This window comes from Elephantulus edwardii, unplaced genomic scaffold (assembly GCF_000299155.1).
Source record: "Elephantulus edwardii isolate Elephantulus edwardi_28Jun2011 unplaced genomic scaffold, EleEdw1.0 scaffold00072, whole genome shotgun sequence".
NCBI lineage: Eukaryota > Metazoa > Chordata > Mammalia > Macroscelidea > Macroscelididae > Elephantulus > Elephantulus edwardii.
In genome coordinates, this window is record NW_006399822.1 from 11285321 (window position 1) to 11307927 (window position 22607).

The window sequence follows — 22607 nt, forward strand, 5'->3', positions numbered from 1 at the left end:
GGCGAAGCCTCTTCTGAACCAGCCGGCATCGCTCCTGTGCGGGTTTCAGAAAAAAAAATTTAGTACATGCTTATAAGTTCGTAAGGGAGCTCTGATGGCTTAGTGGTAAAGAGCTGCACTGCCAGGCCAAAGGCACATGGTTCGAACCCATCAGGTGCTCCATGGGACTTACAGCCTCTGAAAACCTGCTGGAGGGTCTGATTCACTTCTGGCTTGATGGTAAATAATATAAATTCTTAAGCCAGCCGCGCCATTTCTGGAGATAATATCTTCCAAGATAGTTTTACCATGTCCTTCCAGTCAGCTTCCAATTTATGTCAATAAGCGAACCCAGCTCATCCTCCTCAGACGCTACTAGCTCTGCTTGTTTTTTCTGTTGTAAAAGAGGATTGTGTAGGTGCTAATGGTGCCCTCACAGCTTCCAGGAAAGGTGAGACCCACAGTGGCCATGAGTGACCTGTTCATTGGCCAAACTGTAAAGCCCCATGTAAGCTCTGAGCGGTTACGTGGTCTGGACTGACCTGCTGCAGACACATCGCGGACATGCCAAGTGGCCTAGCGGATAAGGAGTTGTGCGCCAATCCAAAGACACAGTTCAAATCCTCCAGCTGCTCAGGGGGCAGGCAGGCAGGTTTCCGTGCCGTTTACTGCCTCTGAAAACCTGCTGGAGGGTCAGTCACGAGTTGATTCTGACAGGGCAATATTTAGTCTCCAGTGTACTTTTATGATATGGAATAAAAGTTTTTTATTAAATAACTGGGAAATGAAGATCTTGTGCAATGAACAGTTCCTGAATTTCCGAATGAAGTGGGCCTGTGCAGGAGGAGCTGAGCTATGCAGTGGTCCTGTGGTGTGGACAGCGGTCCTGTGGTGTGGACAGCCCACCTAGTGATCTGTCCTTGCGCTCCCCTCTGCAGGCTGTGGAGTCCCCGCCATCCACCCTGTGCTGAGTGGCCTGTCCAGGATTGTCAATGGCGAGGACGCTGTCCCCGGCTCCTGGCCCTGGCAGGTGTCCCTGCAGGTGAGGCTGTGGAGGGCACCTTGTGGTGGTGACTGGCCTGGGCATGCTGTCCAGGGAGGGGTCACTGACTCACTCGCCTGCCTCCCCAGGACAGCACCGGCTTCCACTTCTGCGGAGGCTCCCTCATCAGCGAGAACTGGGTGGTCACTGCTGCCCACTGCGGTGTCAAGTAAGACCTGGTGGGGGTGCAGCTCTGCTTCCAGCTCCCTGGGTGGGGGGACGCTGTCCAGTGGGGTCAGGGGAGAGGGAGGTGCACAGCTCTGCTTCCAGCTCATAGGTGGTGGGGGCACAGAACTCTGCATTGCTGGCTATCAACTCCCCCGTTCTGTCCAGGACCTCCGACCTGGTGGTGGCTGGGGAGTTTGACCAGGGCTCAGATGCAGAGGACATCCAGGTGCTGAAGATTGCAAAGGTAGGCCCCGCCCTCTGGCTGGCTGGGGTGGGCAGCCTTGGGCTGGGGATGTGGGTTTGTCTTCCCTAGAGGGGCCACAAGGAAGGTGGTCGTCATCCCTGCAACCCTGACCCTAAGTGGACCCTCCCCACAGGTGTTCAAGAACCCCAAATTCAGCATGCTCACTGTGCGCAACGACATCACCCTGCTCAAGCTGGCCACGCCCGCCCGCTTCTCCGAGACCGTGTCCGCCGTGTGCCTGCCCAGCGCCGAGGACGACTTCCCCGCCGGCTCCATCTGCGCCACCACCGGCTGGGGCAAGACCAAGTACAATGGTGAGCGTGGCCCCCACGCCCCCTTCCCTGCCAGGGTCCACAGGGAACCCTAGGAGCTGAGAGGAGCATGGGGGAGGGCAGCGGTCACTGCTCCACTGGAGTGATGGGCCCTGACCCTGTCCTCGCTCCTCAGCCCTCAAGACCCCTGAGAAGCTGCAGCAGGCCACCCTGCCCCTGCTGTCCAACGCCGACTGCAAGAAGTACTGGGGTACCAAGATCACCGACGTGATGGTCTGCGCAGGCGCCAGCGGCGTCTCCTCCTGCATGGTACCCCAACCCCGCGGTCCAGCCCCCTCAATCCTGGGGGCAGAGCCTCTTCCTTAGAGGCCTGGGTGTCCCCTTCCCCCACCCCTCCCCCAAACAGCCAAGATTAATGACAGCTGCCCTAGAATGAGGGAGGGTGCCCTGGGCCAGGCATGGATGAGGGTTCAGTGGGCATTTCCTCCCAGCTGCCCAACCTGATCCGGCTGAGGGGGGTCAGGCCCCACCATGGTCTAGTTGATGCAGAGCTGGACTTCTGTGCCCAGGCAGGTCATCTCTCTGCACCCCCGTTCCCTTCTGGACCCCAAGTCAGGGTGTCCTGCAGTCCTGGGGCAGGACTTCCCCGTGTGACATGCTCTCTCCCCACAGGGTGACTCCGGCGGCCCCCTGGTCTGCCAGAAGGACGGTGCCTGGACACTGGTGGGCATCGTGTCCTGGGGCAGCGGCGTCTGCTCCACCTCCACACCCGCCGTGTATGCCCGCGTCACCGCCCTCATGCCCTGGGTCCAGGAGATCCTGGCTGCCAACTGAGCTGTGGGTGCAGTGACACAAACCCGTTCCCCAGAACCCCCAATAAATGCATTTGTACAGGAGCGCTACTGTTGTGTGTTATCTCTGGGCAGCTCTTAGGACATGGTGTTGGGAGGTGGCTGTCCCATACGGGGGGGGGGGGCGGCGGCGCAGTTATGGTCTAAGTTCCTCCATACCAGTATGGGCAAACTAGAAAATATGAAGAAACTAGAAATAGAAGCGTGTGTGCCCCTGCTGAATTCAAACCTCCAGGGACTCAGTGGTGAGGTATGTTGAGGAGGAGCCTGTCCATCTCCTGGAAGATGGACAGCTGGTGGATTCGAACCACCTTTGGTGCTAAGCAGCACCTCCAGAGCTCTAAACATACAAGGTAGGAAACTGCCTGAGAGAGAGGCTGGTGGAGTAGAACCACAAGCCTCTAGGTTGGCAGCACAACTCCTTACCACTAAGCCAAGTTGAGCTCTTAGCAGAATAAGCTGCAAAAACACCTACTAAGACTTGCCTCCTGCCCTAACCTCTACCAGGTGTCCCGGCCATTAAGAGGGGCAGGTCCGGGTAAGGTTGCCACCTGGTGCTCAATATGAGCATTGCAAGATGATGCAGTGGGTCAGCACTAGGCTGTTGACTGGTCAGCAGATGGAGCCACTAGCTGCTCTCTTCAGCAGAAAGCTAAGTCGGGCTGCACCTGGAAGATCTACAGGCTTGGAAACGCCATGGGGCAGCTCCACGCCAGCCGGAGGGAGAGGACGGCAGGGGTCTGAGGATGTTAAAACCCAGTGGTGGTCAAATGAAATACAATGAGTCAGACTGTCATTTAAAATTGAGTAACCTTACATATTAAGTAAAAAGAAATGAATATATTTTATTTAACCCAGTATATCCAAAATATCATTTCAACATGTAATCAGCATTTAAAAATGAGAACTCATCCTTGACAGGGCTGGGTGTCCCCTCTCCCCTGATGAAGTAGCCACTGGCCCCAGGGGGTGAGGGCTGAGGAAATCACTATTTTGAACCTTGGCCTCTCTCCAATCTGAGTTCCAGATGCAGCCTGGCTTAAAGGATCGGAATTTTGAGACCAGCCTGCTGACCACCCTCTTGTTTACTTTGTCCCTGTGTGGCAGTGACTTGAGCACAAAGGATAAAACTGATGGGTGTGACAGCCGACTCTGGGGTGTGAACCCTCTGAGGTCCAGTGCTGAGGCAGCATCTGCCACCCGCCCTGGCCTGAACTTCTCAGGGCACTGGTGCCCTCTGACCAGAACATTGCTTATGGCGCTGGCACATCTCCTAGGGCCGTCACGGGCTGGGCGCAGTGTCGGGCAGCCCACCAAGCTCTCTGAGCCTTTGGACCCCTCCCCCACCATCTACCACAGCTGTTCTGACCTTTCGGCCTGTGTGGCCACAGCACCATTCAAGTGGCATACGTCCGTAAACAGGGACTCTGAGAAACCTGCACATCAGGGATCAGTGCCCAGAAATGAGACTCCTGGGTTAAAAACCATGCAGGATCTGAATGTTAAAAGACAGAGCTGAGATGTCTAACAAGGAGTCATCCCAAGTTACATTTTCAACAGCGGTGCACCACTCTGAACTATTTGCCTCATGACCTTGCCTTGAGAAATGAAGGTGAAAACTGAATTTAAAATCAAACATTTACGTTCTGACGTTCTCAAGAGAGTCACTCACATCCCCGTACAGGCAGTGCCTGGTGCAGCTCGCGCCAATTCTACCAACCTTGCGACGTTACACTAACTTGTCCCCACTCTAAACGGCTCAATGTGCTGCTTTTAAATCCCTGATAGTCTCCGAGCCTTTTCTTACATGAACCTAAACTACTCCTGAGCTTGTCCCCGCTCAGGGCGACCCTCCGTCGGGGCTGGGATTTTGAGGCTGTACATCCTTATGGAGAAGACTGTCCATCCTTCTCTTGAGGAGCAGTTGGTGGGTTCAAACCACCACCAAGTAACACGCTCCACCGACCGAAAACGTTTTCCTAACCCTGACGCTCAGGAAGACTTGTACTTGGTCCGAGTTATGCACAAATTCTTAATGACACAGCTGCGAAGAATATCATTTGCAAGCAAGAGGCTATCTGCACAGTCAAACCACACCCTTAAAATAACGAGAAAGAGCGAGCCTGTCTGCCTGTCTGTCGGCCGCCATTTTCACTTCTAACACTTGATTCCGACTGATTGGAAAAGTCTGGAGCTGCGATTCTGCAACCACGCCTAAAACGGCGTATCTTTGAGTCCCAGACATAAGTATATAAATAAAGAATAAGGTGATTAATTTTATTATTATTTGCTCTGGTTTGGTGAAGTTCTGACAGCCTAACTCAGGTCCCAAAGGGAAACGAAATTCAAGGAAATGGATATGCCTTTCACACAACAGAACACTCAACAACTTCACTGCTGAAGTGAGAATTTAAAGCAGCAACAGAACAGATACTGCTTGAGGATCATGCAAAATGAAGTCAACTATCCCCCTCAAGCCTCTGCGATGTAGCTGACTTTTGTGAACCACAGAAGCACCTGAAAAGTTCTGCAAAACAATTCTTAAGAAACAAGGCAAAGGTCAAGTAAAAGGCAGCGGTTCCTGGGCCCCATAACGTGGGACACGCATGTACCTGGAGGGAGACAGCCCACTGTGAACAGCAAAGGCCCGCAGGGGCAGTCTCTCCGCTGTCTCCTTTCACCCTCTACATCTCCTCTAACTTGTCTCCTACTTGCTTATTTATGCAAATAGTTCTTCTAGGAAGTCTAGCAAACCCCTAGAAATGGGTTAAAGCTCCAGCACCATCAAAGAGGCCACTCAGGTACAGGCTTGCAGGAGGAACGAGGCATGTTACACTCATCCTGTAGGTCATCTAGAAAACATCCTGGGTTGTAAAGGTACTGAAAACCCGCTGAAGTTTTGAAAGAAAACTCAGTTCAGTGTATCCGAATTACCATATTACTGTTGTATGCCGTCGAGTCGGAACCGACCCATAGGCCCTCCAGCGGGTTTTTAGAAGCAGTAAATCACACGGAAGGAGACTACCCATCCTTCTCCCGTGGAACATCTGGTGGATTTGAAATGCATGTTTGGAATTACAGCACAGCTTAACACGAGGCCACCAGAGATCCCTAATTATCGTACAGGACAAGGAATTCAAACGCCCAGTGACTGTGTTACACTGACACGCACAGCCTGCAACACACAAGCTGTGTTTGTGGCATCACTTCACCATAAACACGTGGGCGGCCGGTACCTCCTCGGTACTGCTGCCTGGGGGGGGGGGGGTCCTTCACGCTTTCAGCACTCAGCTCCACCGCCGAGGGTGTCTGTACAATCGACTCTGTCCGGATGCACTCTTCACCTGTGCATCACCGCCAATCCTGTGTGACACCAGCCTTGTGGGATCCCCCTTTGTACGTGTTTCTGAGATGACCACCTGCATCTCAGCATGACTTCCCATGTTCCTCTCCACGGTTTCTTCCACATTGCAGCACTGTCCAGGCAGGGTCCCCTCTGCAAAGGGGCTGCGGTCTCAGGGTCTGTCCCCCGTGTGCACCCGCTGGTGGACGCTGAGGCGGGACTTCCGGCTGAAGGCCTTCCCACACTCGGGGCACTCGTAGGGCTTCTCGCCCGTGTGGATGCGCAGGTGCAGCCTGAGGGTAGACCTCTGGCTGAACGTCTTGCCACACTCGGGGCACTCATAGGGCTTCTCGCCCGTGTGAGTCCTCGTGTGGATGATGAGCTGCGAGTTCTGGATGAAGGATTTGCCGCACTTGCCGCACTCGTAGCGCTTCTCGCCCGTGTGGATCTTCTGGTGGATGATGAGGTTGGACTTCTTGAAGAAGGTCTTGCCGCACTCGGTGCACTGGTAGGGCCGCTCGCCGGTGTGGATCCTCTGGTGGGTGGTGAGCTCGAACTTCTGGGCGAAGGTCTTGCCGCAGTCGCCGCAGCCGTAGGGCTTCTTCTCCATGTGCGCCCGCTGGTGCACGATGAGGTTGGACTGGTGCGTGAACGCTTTGCCGCACTCGGGGCACTCGAAGGGCTTCTCCCCGGTGTGGATGCGCTGGTGCTTGATGAGGTTCGCCTTGTGGGAGAAGGTTTTCTTGCAGACGTCGCAGTCCTAGGGCTTCTCCCCGGTGTGGATTCTCTTGTGACGGACGAGGAGGGATTTAAAGGAGAAGGTCTTATCACAGTAATTACAAATGAAAGGCTGAACCAGGCTTTTCATTTTCTGATGCTTAAAAACGGCTTCTTTGGGGCTGAGGGCCTTCCCGCCCTTACTGTACTCCGGGTAGTGCAGGCCGGGCCGGGCTATCTCCTGCTTCAGGTACAGGAGCGCTCTCCCAAGTCCACTGCACTCCTCTGCTTTCTTGGCCGCATAGCTGCCGTTACTGCTCAGTAAGTCTGCACTGCACTGCAGTGTTTTCTCATAGAAGTCGTATTTATAGGGGACTTGTCTTAGAGAAACAAAGTCTGTGCCCAGGTTCAAGGCCTTTTCAAAGACATTACCTCTGTCCTCCAGCGGGGTTTGGTTTTTAAGGGTTAGATACTGCCTGGTCTGCCTGTCGGGGATTCCTGGCTCCCTGTCCACCGGGCCATCCGCCTTCCACACTTCCACTGAAAGCAGGTTGCTGTAGTTCTCCAGCATCACATCCAAATACAGGATCCGCTGAGAGGGGTCCAGCTGTTCCCATTCTTGCTGAGTGAAGTCCACAGTCACATCCGTGAAGGATACCGACCCCTGATATTTATTCATCTCCTACAAGCTTTTATGCAAAAGCAGAGACTTATGATGGCAGAGCTGGAGGTGCGCAGCCTCCACTCCCGGCTCAGGGCCACGTCGGGTCACCGCGAGGGCCAGCAAAGCCCAGAGTGGACAGGGGTCCTGTCGCCCACTCGCTGCTGAGGTGGGGGAAGGGCGGCTGCGGCGGGCGACCGCCATGTTCAGCTTTTTGAGGAAGCTCCAAACTGTCTTCCAGAATGGTTGTACCATTTTACAATCCCACCAACAATGTATAAGAGCTCTTTTCTCAAAAAAAAAAAAAAAAAAAGTTCTTTTCTCACCACATCCTCTCCAACATTTATTACTTGCTGCCCTGTTAAACTTTGCCACTGTTACTGGAGTGAGATGGTATATCATTGTGGTTTTGATTTGCATCTCTCTTATTGACAGTGATTTGGAGCATTTGTTCACGTTTCTGTTTGCAATTCAAATATCTTCCTTTGTGAAAATTCTTTCCATGTCTTTTGCTCATTCTTTTTCCTATGGAGGCCCAGGAATATTCTGTAAACATTTGTTATAAGACTCTTGCCTGAGATGATATTGCCAAATGTTTGTTTCCAGTCTGTAGGTTTTCTTTCCACCCTTTTGGAAAAGGTTTTTAATGCACACATGGATTTAATCTTTAGAATGTCTCATGCATCAATTTATCCTCTTCAGATTGTGCATTTCTGGGTGTATTTGGCAGTCTCTTTAGACCTTGGAATTTCACTTCTAAGCTTGATCCCAGTTTGACTCTTATGAAGGTTATGGTTTTGGGCTTTACTCCCATGTCTCTGATCCACTTTGGGTTGATTTTTGTGTATGGTGTGAGATATGAATCCTGTTTCAGCTTTCTGCATATGGAAGTCCAGTTTTGCCAGCACCATTTGTTGAAGAGGTTATAACCTCAACATTTAATAGCTTTGATTTCCTTGTTGAATATCAGTTGACCATATACAGCTGCATATATTTCTGGGTTCTCAGTTGTGTTCCATTGGTCTATGTACCTGTCATTTTACCCATACCATACTGTTTTGGTTACTACAGCTGTGTAGTAGGTTTTGAGATCAGAGAGTGCTATACGTCCCACTTCATTTTTCTCAGAAGTGTTTTGCTTATTTGAGGTCTCTTGCCTCTCCAAAAAATTTTATCATTTCCCTTGAAATCTCCTTGAAAAATGAACTTGGTAAGTAGATGGGATTGCATTAAACATGTAGACTGCTCTTATATTGAGTCTTATCCATGAACAGGGCACATTTTCCCATTTCTTTTGTTCTTTTATTGTGCCTTGCAGAAATGTTCTGTAGTTTTATATATATCTGTCTGTATCTTTTGTACCTCTAATTAGGTTCACTCACAAGTATCTCAATTTGTCAATTTGTGGTTGGCTATTGTAAATGGTATTGCTTTCTTGATTTCCTTTTCTGAGTTCTCTTTGTTACTGTAGAGAATTCCTATTGATTTTTTTATATTGATCTTATATCCTTGTCATGCTACTAAATTGGCCTATCAACTCCAGCAAGATTTTTGTTTTGTTTTGTTAAGTCTTTGGGGTTTTCTCTGTATACTAACGTATCATCTGTATATAGCGACAATTTAACCATCTCTTTGCTGATCTGAATGTCTTTTTATTTTCTTCTGTTGTTGTATTGCCCTAACAAGCACTTCCAATACAATAGCTAAAAGAAGTGGTGAAAGTGGGCATCTTTGTCTGGTCCCTGTTTGCAAAGAAAATGGTTTATAGTTTTTCTCCATTGAGAATGGTGTTGGCTCTTTGTACTGAATATATACTTTTCACCATATTGAGGAAATTCCCTTCTATTCCAGTTTTGCTGAGTGTCTTTATCAGGAAGGAGTGTTGGATTTTGTCAAAAGACTTTTCTGCGTAAATTGCTAAGATCATAAGATTCTTATTATTTACTTTGTTAATATAGTGAATTACATTGATTGTTTTTCTTATGTTGAACCATCCCTGCATACCTGTTATGAATCCCACTTGTTTATGAGGAATTATTCTTTTTGATGTGCTTTTGGATTCTCTTGGCTAGGATTTTATTAAGGATTTTTGCATCTATATTCATGAAAGATATTGGTTTGTAGTGTTCTTTCTTGGTATTATGTTTTCCTCATTTTTGTATTAGGGTTATGCTTGCCTCACAGAAAGACTCTGGAAGTGTTCTTTCTTTTTGAATTGTTTTAAATAATTGAAGTAAAATGGATGCTAAATCCTCTCTGAATGTTTGGTAGAATTCGGCTGTGAAGCCATCTAATCCAGGAGTTTTATTTTAGGGAAGTCCTTTTATGATCTTTTCAGTTTCTTCTCCTGTGATGTGTCTGTTCGAGTGTTCTATATCTGTCCTTGTCAATCTGGGCAGGGGATGTGTTTCAAGGAATTTTTCCATGTCCTCTAGGTTTTTTAATTTATCAGAGTTTAGCTTTTTTGTAGTATTCTGAAATTATTGATTTAATTTCCTATGGTTTTCTTGTGCTGTCATTTCTTTTTTTCCCCCTATAATTATATTTTATTAATTTTCATAAACATTTACAGAGATTTTGGGTTTCCATTCATTCATTGTTGCACTATTCTCTCTACCCTCCTCCCAGTTTGTTCTTGTCCAAATGCCACAGTGTTTGTCAAAGCCAGTTCTGATTAATCTTCTTTGTCAGTGTGTCCTTTGCCATTCCCTATCACTCCTCCCTGAGAGAGACTTCACCCTGAGTCATAAGGAAAAGGGGATGGCATATTCTCTTAGCTACTTCCTGCTGAAAAGGGACGCTGTGGGTTTCAGGGTGAAGATCTTCTCTCACTACTCTAAAGGGCCCCTTTGGCAGTAGGAAACACATAGACTATTATGGAGATTGATTTTGGAATTTAGATGCACTCTTATTGATTGTGCTTGGCCATACATGTTCATATCCTTGAAGATGTATCATGGGGGTGTTGCATCCTAGAAGACACAAATTTGAATAACAAGTTATAAGTACATGAGTCCAAAAATTATGGAAAAGTAAAAGAAAAGATTCTTTCATTGTTTTACAAACCCTCCCCCCAGGTCCCCTCCACCATGTAGCCCTCGCTCTAGTCTCCTGTGATGACAGAGATACCTAGTTATATATCTCTTTTAAACAGTTTTCTCCCTCCTCTGTTTCAGTGCAGTATACATTATTGAACCCATCTTACTCAGTCTCTCCCCAACCCCAAGGACAGTCCCATTCTACAACAGTGGCACCATGTAATATTTGTCCTTTTGTGACTGGGATATTTCACTCAGCATAATGTTCTCCAGAGTCAACCATTTTGAATAATATTGCATGAGTTCCTTGTTTTTTAATGCAGCATAGTATTCCATTGTGCGAATATACCACAGCTTCTCTAGCCATTCGTTTGTTGATGGGCACTTAGGTTGTTTCCAAGTCCTTGCTATTGTGAACAAACCTGTAATAAACATGGGTGTGCATATATCTGCTTGGATGTCAGCTATGGTCTCTTCAGGGTATATTCCCAGTAGTGGGATTGCTGGGTCAAATGGTATCTCTATTTACAACTTTTTGAGAAAGCGCCATACTGCTTTCCACAGGGGTTTGTGCTGTCATTTCTTAATCAAGTTATCTGTGTCTTTTCTTTTTTTAAAAAAAATTTGTTAAATTTGCCAGTGGTTTGTCAATTTTATTGACCCTTTCAAAAAAATCAACTCCTGGTCGTATTGATGGCTTCAATTGTTTTTCTTGTTTCTATCTATCTCATTGATTTCAGCTCTTGTCCTTATAATTTATTTTATTCAAGAGGTTGTAGGAATAGATTGTTAATCTTTTTCTATTTGCTGAAGGTGTTGAGTCAGATCATTGATTCTTCTTTCTTCCTTTTTTATGTTTGTGCCTGTTGCTATGAACTGCCCCCTGAGGACTGCCTTAGTTATATCCCAGAAGTTTTGATAAGTTGTATTTTCATTATCATTTGCTTCAAGGAACTTTTAGTATTTCATTCATTATTATTTATAACCCAATCACGTTCTAGCAGGGAGTTGGTTAGTTTTCACTGAAGATTGCTTTTGATAGGATTGTAATTTTCACTATATTGAGTTTTCCTTTATAGGAACAGAGAATATTTTTCCATTTTGTTAGGTCTCATTGTTTCTTGTAATAGTGCTTTATAATTTGCTTTATTAAAAATATTTTATAAGTCATAGGTCAGTGAAAGAGAGGGAGATTCTGAATAAGATGGATTGACACAGTGACACTACCAATAGGTTCAAGTATATTAGAGATAATCAGGATGACACAGGAGAGGGCAAGATACCAATCTACTCTTCATAGGATTGCCAGGAGTTGTAGTTGACACAATGCCACCTAGCAACAACAATATTTTCTGTTTACTTATAACTCTATTTTTGTTGTTGAGTACCATTGAGTCAGAAACTACCCATAACTAACACTCCAGTGGGTTTTCAGAGGCAGTTTAATTGCACATGAGGAGATTGCCATTCTTCACTCACAGAGGAGTTCGTGAATTAAAGCAGCACGCCTTTGGGATTGCAACACAGTTTCTTAATGAAACACTCATATTAATAGGATTACTTTCCTCGACTGTCTTTATCAATAAGTTTGGATACTAAAATAAAGTACCTTGAGACATAAAACTGGTGTTTTCAACAATGACATCTTTCACACTTAGATCTTCTTGTTCTTTAATGGCTTTAAGTGTTGCATATCAGACTTTGAACTACTGTATCAAGATAACTGTTCTTTATCTTATTAAAACGATGCCAGTGTTTACATAGTTGGAGAATGCAGGCAACCTGACTTTATCTTGAGTATCTTTTAGCATATTAGTTTTTAGTGTCCTTGACAATGACACAAGCTGAATGCTCATGTACTGAAAATGGTTCTTATTTCTCTAGATTTCCCCCCCCCCTTCATTGTCTGCAGGTGTCACAGAAGGCAAATGAATGCTATCAATGATTTCCACCCTGTTAGAAATCCTGGCCACTGTGTAAAACATCTAATACTTTGGGACTGCTGAGTCTTTATAGGCAGGTGGCTCACCAAGTGTGTGATTTTCAAGAGCCTTACATACATGTTAAGTGCTAAATAGATTCTTGTAAGTAGAGCTCATCCTAGTCTTTTGAAAATATACCTAGGTCTAATTTTAAAAGGTAAGAAAGTGATGAATGACTAGTCTATGATTTGTCAATGGAAAGTTTCACAATGGACTCTTTTAGATATGGATATTTATCAGTGGTTAAGCCCTTAACTACTAGCTATAATTTTGGGAATTGGAACCCACTTAAGAAGGTTTGGGAGAAAGAGCTGGCAATCTATTTCCAGAATTCATAGCCTTGAAAACTTCGTGAATGCAGTTTTACCTTGAAACATAGGAGGTTGTCAGAAATTGGGATCCTGGGTATGTCTGATTAAAAGAAAAATAAAGAGTCCTATTTTTATTTTACAGAGTGAGCTAGGGCAGCATAGCCCATATCATAAACCAAGGTTCCACCATGAACACTCCATGTTCTGGTGGCAAAGATGGGCACTCTCTTCTCATTGCCTTTTACAACCTTGGAAAACTGACTTAAGGCCACTGTGAATTAAAACCAACTTTACTGACTATGAAATTTGTTTTTTCAGATTTTCTTATGGCTCTATTCTTTGGCTCTATTTTAGTAAAGCTATGTAATTGATATTAGGTAAACAGTATGACACTGGCATTTAGGTTTGACATTTCAAACAAAGTTGCCATTTTCCCCCCTCTCTACATTTATTTCATGAACATAATTCTTAAAGTTATATACATTGCTTTCTGAGTGTGAACATAGGTACGTTTGGAGCTCATTACTTAATCAGAGGAGGGGCTAATACCTAGAGAAAGAGATCTTACTTGGGAAAGTAGAGAAAGACTCTGCATGAGGTGGATTGAAGCAGAGGCTGCAGTGAGACTAAGTAGAACAGAGATTGTGGGATTGTGCAGGATTGGGCAAAGTTTCATTCTCTTGTGCTTAGGGTTATACTGAATGAGAGCCAGCTCTATGGCACATAACAACAATTTATTCAGGCTTACAATTTATTTAGTGATAATTTGGAAGACATAATTAATTATCATCACAGAACCTTAAGCAATGGCTTATGTAGCCTAGCTCTACTTTCCCCCTGCATTTGTTTCGATCATCATATATTCTCTAAAAAAACCCCCAAAATAAAAAAAGACCACCCAATACAGCCAGTGATGGACAAAGAATAATATTTAGTAACTGAGACATAACTGAAAGGAATGGTAATTCTTTTCACCCTGAGACAAAATTGTTGTTAAGGTTACTTATACTGATGGTGTGGTGTTCAAATTAGCTGAAAGAGCATCATTTTAAGCTGCATTTGGCTTTAAAATTTGGTATGCCATTGAGTTATATTTTGAGAGAAAATGAAAAAAATTAAGCCCACTCTGGGTGAAAGAGACATCTCTTTCTTTTTTGGAGGATAGCGTGCCATCATGCTATGTTTGTGGATGACTTGCAGAAAGGCCATAGTCTGCAGCGTGTTTCATTGCTAGCCAAAAGGCTGTGCATGCATTTTCAACTCTAATAAAGATTTACATCCTCAGAGACCTAATTACTATGGGCCAAAAATAGTGGGGCTGTCTGTTGCAGAAGGTCATATTTATATCCCATGTACGTTGCCTGGTCAAATATGCTCTCCTTGCTGTCATGTAAAATGGGCAGATGACCATGGTTAAGGACAAATTGTTGTCTCATAGGTCTGTCCAGCTTTGCCCGTCTCCATCATCTCTGTTGCCTGAGTGAGGGACCAAAGTGCTCTTACACATCATGAGGAACAGGTGAAACATGCCACTGTTTTTTTGTTTGTTTGTTTTGTTGTGTGTTTGTTTTTTTTTCATGAGCAAACATTGGAATTGGGAATAATATTCTCCTTGTTTTAGTCAAAAGACTTCATGGTTCATGGTGGGTAGAGTTGTATTATGGAGCCTTGCTGGCACAATGCTTAATGCACTCAGCTGCTATGCAGAAAGTCTATTGCTTGAATCCTCTAACCTCTCTGTGGGAGAGAGAAACGAACATCTATTGTTATAAAGAGTACAGCTCTAGAAACTATGGAGCAGTTACATTTTGTCCTACAGGATCTCTACTAATTAAAATTCTAAGAACCCTTGGTTATATCACATGGATTAGGACACTTAATTGGTGGTTACAGATCATGATGACATTATTAAAATTCTTCATACATCAAGAAGATGTGTGCAAAACTCTCCTCTTTTATTGCAATCATTTGCCATTTCTTCCTTAAAAATCTTATTCATACATGAATATTACCTTCTACAATTTGGAAAGGTTTGATGTATAAACTTTAATTTAGTTTGATCTGCTCATCTTTCATGAGTCCAACCCTTAGCCTATTATGGCACTAGGACTCCTTATTGTCTGTATTGTATATATAAAATGAACACATATTTTGTTAAAATAATAAAGATAAGCTTCCAATGAATCCAAAAGCTCTAGTTCTAGCAATTATTTGAATAGTTTCTGTACGTATCTAAATGATTTCAAGTTCCATTTCAGCCTGTATTTCTCAAGAATTTAGTTAGCATTTCATATTTTTCACTTAAAAACTCTGAGAAGCAGTATTTATTTCCTTCATTGTCTTTGCTAGAAAGGAACATATGTGTACCTAAAATTGACATGGCTTTTATTAACTAGAAGATAGTTCTAAAGTTTGTGTCTATGTCCAGCTTGCTCATACCTTAGGCTGAGATGGACTAACTCCTATTCTTATTCACACATTCTCATTTTTTATTTTGCAATAAAAAACTTGATTCTGTATCAGTGGGTGTTTTGTCTATATTTCCAGTGTAGCTCTAATTCCCACAGGGCATCAAAATATCCTGGTGAGAATATCAGCCAACAGAGATTCCATGAAGGAGGTGGAGTCTGTTGCTGATATTAGAATTATGTAAAAGCTCAATTCCTGGAGAAAGAATGGAGTAGAGAGACTGTGTTTTTCATAAAAGCCCTCAACTCAAACATATACTCCATATTTATTTCAACCTTGTGTCACAAAGATATACCGCACATAAAGATGACTGTTTCTTTCACAGCCATTGTTCTGTAAAAGAAAATATATTTTGTTCAGTAGCTTTTCTGGAAGGGAGGAATAATCCTTTCCACTAGAGCAACTTGTGCAACATACCTTGATGCTAAAAATTGCCTGCATGCCATTCTCAATGGTTAAGTGGATGCTGCAAATTAAGTAGCAACTTCAGCTATCTTACTTAAGGTGGAGATAAGAAAATCATCTGTAATGCAGTGTGAAAGTGAGAGCATTTTCCTCCTAACTGCGGTGTAAAAAAGAAGCTGAAAATCAGTTGACAGCATTCCATTTGGCAAGCAGCAGCACTTCAGTAAGTCAGTGCTACTGAGAGCCCACTGGAAGGCTTCATCTGAAAGTGAAATAAATGGATGAAAGCTTAGTCTCAAAGTACTTTGATTCTTCTTCACAGAATGTACATGTATGTTTTAGGAACATATTTTAGTAACATGTCACAAGAATGCATATACCAGTCAATGGTGTTAAAATCCTTGCCATGGTTTTTAGAAATAAATGAACATAATTTACAGTTTGTACCAGAATGAGTTTATAATAATTTTGATATGTAAAAGATTACTAAACAACATTTAAAATGACTTGTGTGTGGAGTCTCTGGCTTCCCATAAGCAATTACTATGAAAGGACAGTAAAACAATAACTGAAGTAATTCTTTTTATCTCAGTAAAGATATCATAGGGAGGATATCTTCTTAACATTTATGATACTCAGTTCTAATTGTCCAACTAGAGACACTTCTTCCGACCTTAAAGGCAGGGATCATATACAGGGCATAACACACTCCACAGCTCCAGGTGTCAGAGTTGCCAAGAAAGACAAGATTTTAACCTCAGCATTAATGGAACAACACTTACAGAAAAGGGACAGAACAATGTTAGATTCAGTTGTGGGTGTCAGTTCTCCAGTGCTTCAAAGCCAGAGAGGTACTATCTGCAGTACCCAGTGAAGAGAAGATGGTGTGCATACATCCCTTTTGTGCTACAGATGAGAGAATAATTTCCACTTCAGCCCATTGGAACAGAAATTATTCAGCCAGGTGCTCTGTAACACAATTTCTGGGATGTTGACAAGCACTTAGACAAAGAGGACAGGAATGTGATGATAGGCCACCAGCTGCCACAGGATGTATTTTGGGTTAAACAGTCACACTAAAAGAAAATCAGCCCACACGCACATGCCATCCAAGAACCAAGCATGTACTTCTGGTCCTTAGTACAGTGGCTTGAGCTCAGACTGCCCTCCCCAGACTTGTCTTAGAGGTTTTGTTTTTTATGTTATAATAAGTTAGGTTATTTTCTGATCATGCCTAGATGGTGTGCTTGAAGACAAGAGGATGTTTTTATTTGTTTATTTGTTTTTTTTATAATTAAACAGTACCATTAATTTATAGGGAGTTTTGGATATCAACTCCCATAAGATTTATTGCCTCTGCAGCTTGTTGGAGGGTTAGCTATGAGTTGGTTCTGACTTAACAGTACATAACAACAACATTACCTGATAGATCCCTTTACATATAGTATGTTGATTATTTTTAAATAAAACTTAAAATTTTTCCATTCTAGCTTTTGCTTCGTGCCATTATCATCATTATACTGAACTGAGTAATGAGTGTTCCAAGGAAACTTAAAATACCTTTTCAAAATCGTACCACCTTTTGAAATTGACCACATATTGATTTTTTCCTATTCTATTGAAAAATATTTGAAAAGAAATATCTCTTATATATTGCTCCCAAGTAAATTCAATCAAAATATGAGCACTCCTTTCACAGAAATATATATTTCACGTTATTACAACAAATGAAACATTAAATGTTTGTTGTGTTCCTTTGGAAAATCCCTGTTCAAACATGATGCCAGCTTGCTATAGAATATTGCCACTAAAGAAGAGGTGCAGAATTTGTCAACCAATATGAAAGGCTGCAAAAAGGACCACCACACCATTTCTCTGGGTTTGATACAGGCCTGGGCGCCATTGATCCTTTTTGTTTATTGCCACAACAAATTGAAAGAGGTTCCAATCTTAAAGTTCAGCAAAACCCATGAAAGCTAAAACCTCTGAAAGGCAGAATCCTGTTAGAGAAGGAAAACTCAAATATTTTCTGCAAAAATGCGTGATAGAAAATTGTAAAGAATTGCACCTGTGAGACACAGAAAAATGGCAACAGCCATGTTAAATTCTGACTGTTACAGAACTTAACACTGTATATCAAAAAAAGAAAGCCCATATGCAGAGGGCTAAACCCAGTGTGATAATATTGAAATGCTGTGGAATGCACTTTTCTATAGAGAATAACAGCATCTTGAGTGGTAGACGCAATTAGATGATCAATTATGGCAGAAAAGTGGAAGTTTCAAAGGTATTCAGAGAGGAAGGCTGAAACATCTACTTTCAAATGATAGTAGCCTTGAAAACGTTGTAGAGCAGTCCTACTTCTTGTAGCATGCACGGAAGCTCCATGAGTTGGAGCCTATGCTATGGCAACTGGCTTGGGTTTTGTGATAGAGAAATAGAATAAACTCTTGTGGAAAGGTTTCTAGGTCTCCTGCTTTCTTGAAATATCCTCCTCATTGCTTATTTTTAAAGAATCAGAATAAAGCCTTTCTCAGAGAAGAGGGCACCACTAGATTTTCAAAAGCACCACACCATGCATGGTTCTATTCATTTTTGCTTTGCTGTGACTTTCAGGTATGCAGTTTTCCATGCCCTTTTCCTGTGAACCATATAACCCGAGTTTCCTCTTCTAGGTCTGCCTTCTGCAGCCTTCTCAGCCAGGACATCCTGTCAGGTTAGTCTGTCATCCATCACCCTCAAACCTACTTGCATCCTGTTGTCATATCTATATTTATACTTTTAATAATAATATATAACACTCTTTCTTACACTCAATTAGTTGAGGTCAACATTTCCACAGCTCTTTCTTGCAGCAATCATCACATCACAACCCAGGTCATCTTTAATAGCTTGAAGAGCAGGAAGATGAGTCATAGCTCAAGAATGAAAGTGAAATCTTAGGCATTGAGCTCTGTTTAGACCTAAATTAGTTTGGGCAGTTTTCCAAGTCTAGTTATAACAGACAAATCAATACCTACATGGTTGCTGTGGGGTATTTTTTGTACTCCATTGGCTAGACTCAAGGAACCCTGGTGGTGAAGTAAGTGATTGCTGCTAAGTAGAAGGCGAACAGTTCAAACTCACCAGCCACTCAACAGAAGGAAGAGGAGGAGATGGTCTCTATTGTTAATATTTACAGCCTTGGGAATCTGGTAGGGGGATTGCCAGGAGTCAGAAGGAATGTGATGGCAGTTAGTTTTTTGTTTTGGGTTAGGTGGACTCATAGAACGACTTAATTGACTGCTTACTAACATGCTAAAGGGGGGAAATTCAGACTTCTGGGTTTGTCATACTATCTGGGAGCAAAATTAGTAGGTGGCAGTCCAACACTGTGAGCACCTTCTCTGATGACGTGTACTGCCTTTATCCCTCAGTGAGTCTTCTTTCACGCTTCTGTTTCACTCTTTTGGTCCACATTTGTGCTTTATTGTTTAAGTGGGACATAGTTGTTGTATACTATCAAGTTGGAGTTGACCCATAGCTGACACTCTGGCAGGGTTTCACAGGCAGTTAATCACAGGAGAGGAAATTGAATATTTGTATCTCTGTCCCTACCTCTATCTCATCTATATCTATCTATCTATCTATCTATCTATCTATCTATCTATCTATCTATCTATTATCTATCTATCTATCTATCTATCTATCTATCTATCTATCTATCATCTATCGTTGTTGTTCTTGTTATTGAGATACCTATGACTCATAGTGACCCTATGTACAACAGCTCTGAACCTTGCCCTATGCTGAGCCAATATCATCTTCTCCGACAGATCCAGTCTCACTTCTCCAGTCACTGAGCCAATCCATCTCATCTTGAGTCTTCCTCTCCTCAACCCTTCTAAGCATGATGATCTTCTTCAAAGACTGGTCCCTCTTCATCACATGCCCAAAGTTTGTGAGATGCAGCTTCAGAATCCTTGTCTTCAGGGAGCAGCTTGGTGTCACACTCTCCAGGACTGACCTATTTGTTCTCCTGGCAGTCCATGGTATGTTCACCACTCTTCTTTAACACCACAACTAGAAGTCATCAAATCTTCTATTGTTCTTAGTCATTTTAGTCATTGTCCAGCTCTCTGACACATAGCAAGTAATTGCGAAGACTATGATCTGGATCACACACCCCTTATTCTCCAGACTGACATAAGTGCTCTAGAGAGGTCCCTGATAGCACACTTTCCCAATTCAATTCATCTTTTGACTTCCTGACCACTGATGCCAAAAGTGTTGATTATAGAACCAAGCAAGGTGAAGCTGTTAAAAATCTCAATCTCTTCTCTATCATGAGCCAATGGGCCCAGTGGTAAGAATCTTTGTTCTTTGTTTCCTTGATAGTAAGCTTCAATTAATTTTGAAGACTATGTCTCTCACTTTCTGAAGCAAACACCTCATGTCCTCTTCAGTTTCAGCAAGCTGCAAAGCACAGGTTGCTGGCGAGTCTTCCTCCATTTCTGACACCACATTCCTCCTTGTAAAGTCCAGCCTCTCAAATAATCAGTTTTGTAAGAGATATGGAGAGAGAATGCAACCTTGAGGGACACCTTTCCTGATCCTGAATCATGCAGTGTTTCCCTGCTCTGTTCTTACTGCTGCTTCTTGGTCCAAGTATAGATTTCACATCAGTACAATTAAGTATTCTGGAATTCTCATTTTTCTCAAGGTTAGCCACAATTTGTTGTGATACACACAGTCAAATGCCTTTGCACAGTTAAGGAAACACAGATAGACATTCCTCTGATACTCTCTGCTTTCAGCCAAAATCCATCTAACATTGGCTGTGATGTTCCTACAGCCATGGCCTCCTCTAAACCCAGGCTGCACATCTGGAAGTTCTCTTGCTGATGTACTGTCCCAGTGATTTTTGGATAATTTACAGGATCCTGTTTATGTATGATAATATGTGTGATAATTTCCATACTCTAACAGATCATCTCTTTTTTGGAATGAGAATAAATATAGATCTCTTTCAGTCAGTTGGTCAGGTAGTTGTCCTCCATATTTCTTGGAATAACTTGATGAGCACATCTAGGGCAGTATTTGTTTGTAGAAATATGTTGTTGTTGTTGCTAGGTGCCATCTGGTTATAGATGACTCATAGTGACCCTTTGAATGAAAGACCTGAACACTTGTATAATTTTCATAATTTCTCCTCTTTCATAGAGTTTCATGCTGAAATATATCAGTTGGTTTTCCAATTCCTAGAACTTTGTTTTTTGTCAATTCCTTCAGAGCAGCTTGAATTTCCTCCATCATCACCATAGGCTCTTGATCATATGTTGTTTCAAGACATTCTTCTGTGTCAGCCCGTTCTTTTTGGTATAGTGCCTCTGTGTACTTCTTATATCTTCTTTTGATGCTTCTTGGGTCATTCAGTATTCTGCCCTCAGGATCCTTAAGCAACCCGAAGCTTAAACTTGTTATTTAGTTCTTCCAGCTTAAGAAATGCCAAGTGAGTTCATCTCTTTTGATTTTCTGACTACAGCTATTTGCACATTTCTTTATAATACTTTGCTTTTTCTTCCCGAGCTGTCCTTCGAAATCTTCTGTTCAGCTTCCTGACTTCCTGATTTATTTCCTTTGCTTTGGCTTCTCAGTACTCTAGTGCAATATTCAGATTCTTCTCTTTCTTTTTTATTTTGAATTTTATTCTGATTTATTTACAAAGTTTGAATACATTGTTTTTCACAAAAGATCCTTCCTATTTCCTTCACCCCACCCACACATTGAATTGTGCAAGCCAGGATTAACACCCTACGCCCCCACGCTGAGTGAACTCAGACCCACAAGGAAAAATATTTTGTACAATTATTGTAGAATGTGTATGAGGATCCAGGGTGGGGCAGTCTTTTATGACATCCATCTTGGTATTTTCTCCCTCCTCTGTTTTTATAATGTCTTTTTTGCATTCCTCATGGATGATATTTTTTATATCCTCCCATAGCTCATCGTATCTGAACTCATTAATATTCAAGGTCTCCAACCTGTTCCTGAAATGGTCTTTGAATTCTGGCAGGATAGACCCAAGGCCAAACTTAGGTTCTTATGGATTTAATTTTAATTTTTTTAACTTTAGGTTGAACTTGTGTATGAATAGTTGATGATCTGTTCCACAATCAGCACCTGGCCTCGTTTTTGCAGCTGATATTGAGCTTCTCCAGTGATTTTTTTTCCCACAGATGTAATCAATCTGATTCCTCTGTAGACCATTAGGTAAAATCTATGTATATAGCTGCCTTTATGTTTCTTATGAAAGGTATTTACTATGAATAGGTCATTGATTGTACAGAATTCTGTAATTCTTTATCTAGCTTCATTTCTGTTACCAAGTTCATGCCTACCAACTACTGATCTTTCTTCCCTTTCCTCAACTTTTGTATTCCAGTCACCCATAATTATCAAGGTATTTTATATAACTTTATTTTATATATATATATATATATATATATATATATATATCACTATGCCACATAGTGTTTAATGTATGGCTATGTATAAAAACACTATGTCATGTAGAGTTGGCATTCACAAACATAACTATCCTTTGTCTCTAGTGCAAAAAAATGAAAAGGTTGTGATTTTTGTTAAATGCTGTCAAGATTATTAGAACTCTTCAAAACCCTGTGAACAAAAGATTAGAACCTTGCTCTGAGATGAACCATCCTCACAATATCCAATATGCTCAAGGGCATCATTACAATAGTTGTATTGATTCATGTTATTGAGGCCCTTTCTTTCTTTTGCTGCTTCTCTACTATTCTCAGCATAATATTTTTTCCAAGGATTTACCCCTCCTGGCAACATGCTGAAAGTATGTAAGATGAAGTTTTAACATCTTTGCTTCTAAGAAACACAATGGCTACACTTCTGTCAAGAGAGGTTAGTTTCTTCTTTTGGAAGTCTATAGGATATTCACTACTTTTTGACAAAGTCACAATGCAAAGGCATCTATATTTTTAGATCTTCTTTAATTATTGATCTACTTTCAGTTTCAAACTCTTGAAAGTAGGTTTCACCAATGTTACACTTCTTTTTGTTTCCTGACTGGTTCTATTGTAAGTGTTGATTTTTTTTTATAATTATATT

The 22607-nt window shown here is 42.6% G+C and overlaps 1 protein-coding gene and 1 pseudogene across 1 annotated transcript in view; one reads left to right on the plus strand and one right to left on the minus strand.

The window, feature by feature from the left end:
* The window catches only part of LOC102845165 (chymotrypsinogen B-like), a 3154-nt gene extending 548 nt beyond the window's left edge, over positions 1 to 2606 (plus strand). The window contains exons 2-7 of the mRNA XM_006888837.1: positions 918 to 1021; positions 1111 to 1190; positions 1355 to 1433; positions 1567 to 1747; positions 1881 to 2014; positions 2378 to 2606. Of these exons, the coding sequence (XP_006888899.1) occupies positions 918 to 1021; positions 1111 to 1190; positions 1355 to 1433; positions 1567 to 1747; positions 1881 to 2014; positions 2378 to 2539 (740 nt within the window). The 3' untranslated portion in view covers positions 2540 to 2606. The remainder of the gene's footprint in view (positions 1 to 917; positions 1022 to 1110; positions 1191 to 1354; positions 1434 to 1566; positions 1748 to 1880; positions 2015 to 2377) is intronic.
* A 3465-nt stretch (positions 2607 to 6071) lies between these two features.
* Positions 6072 to 7333, minus strand: LOC102845577 (annotated as a pseudogene).
* Positions 7334 to 22607: the final 15274 nt, after the last annotated feature.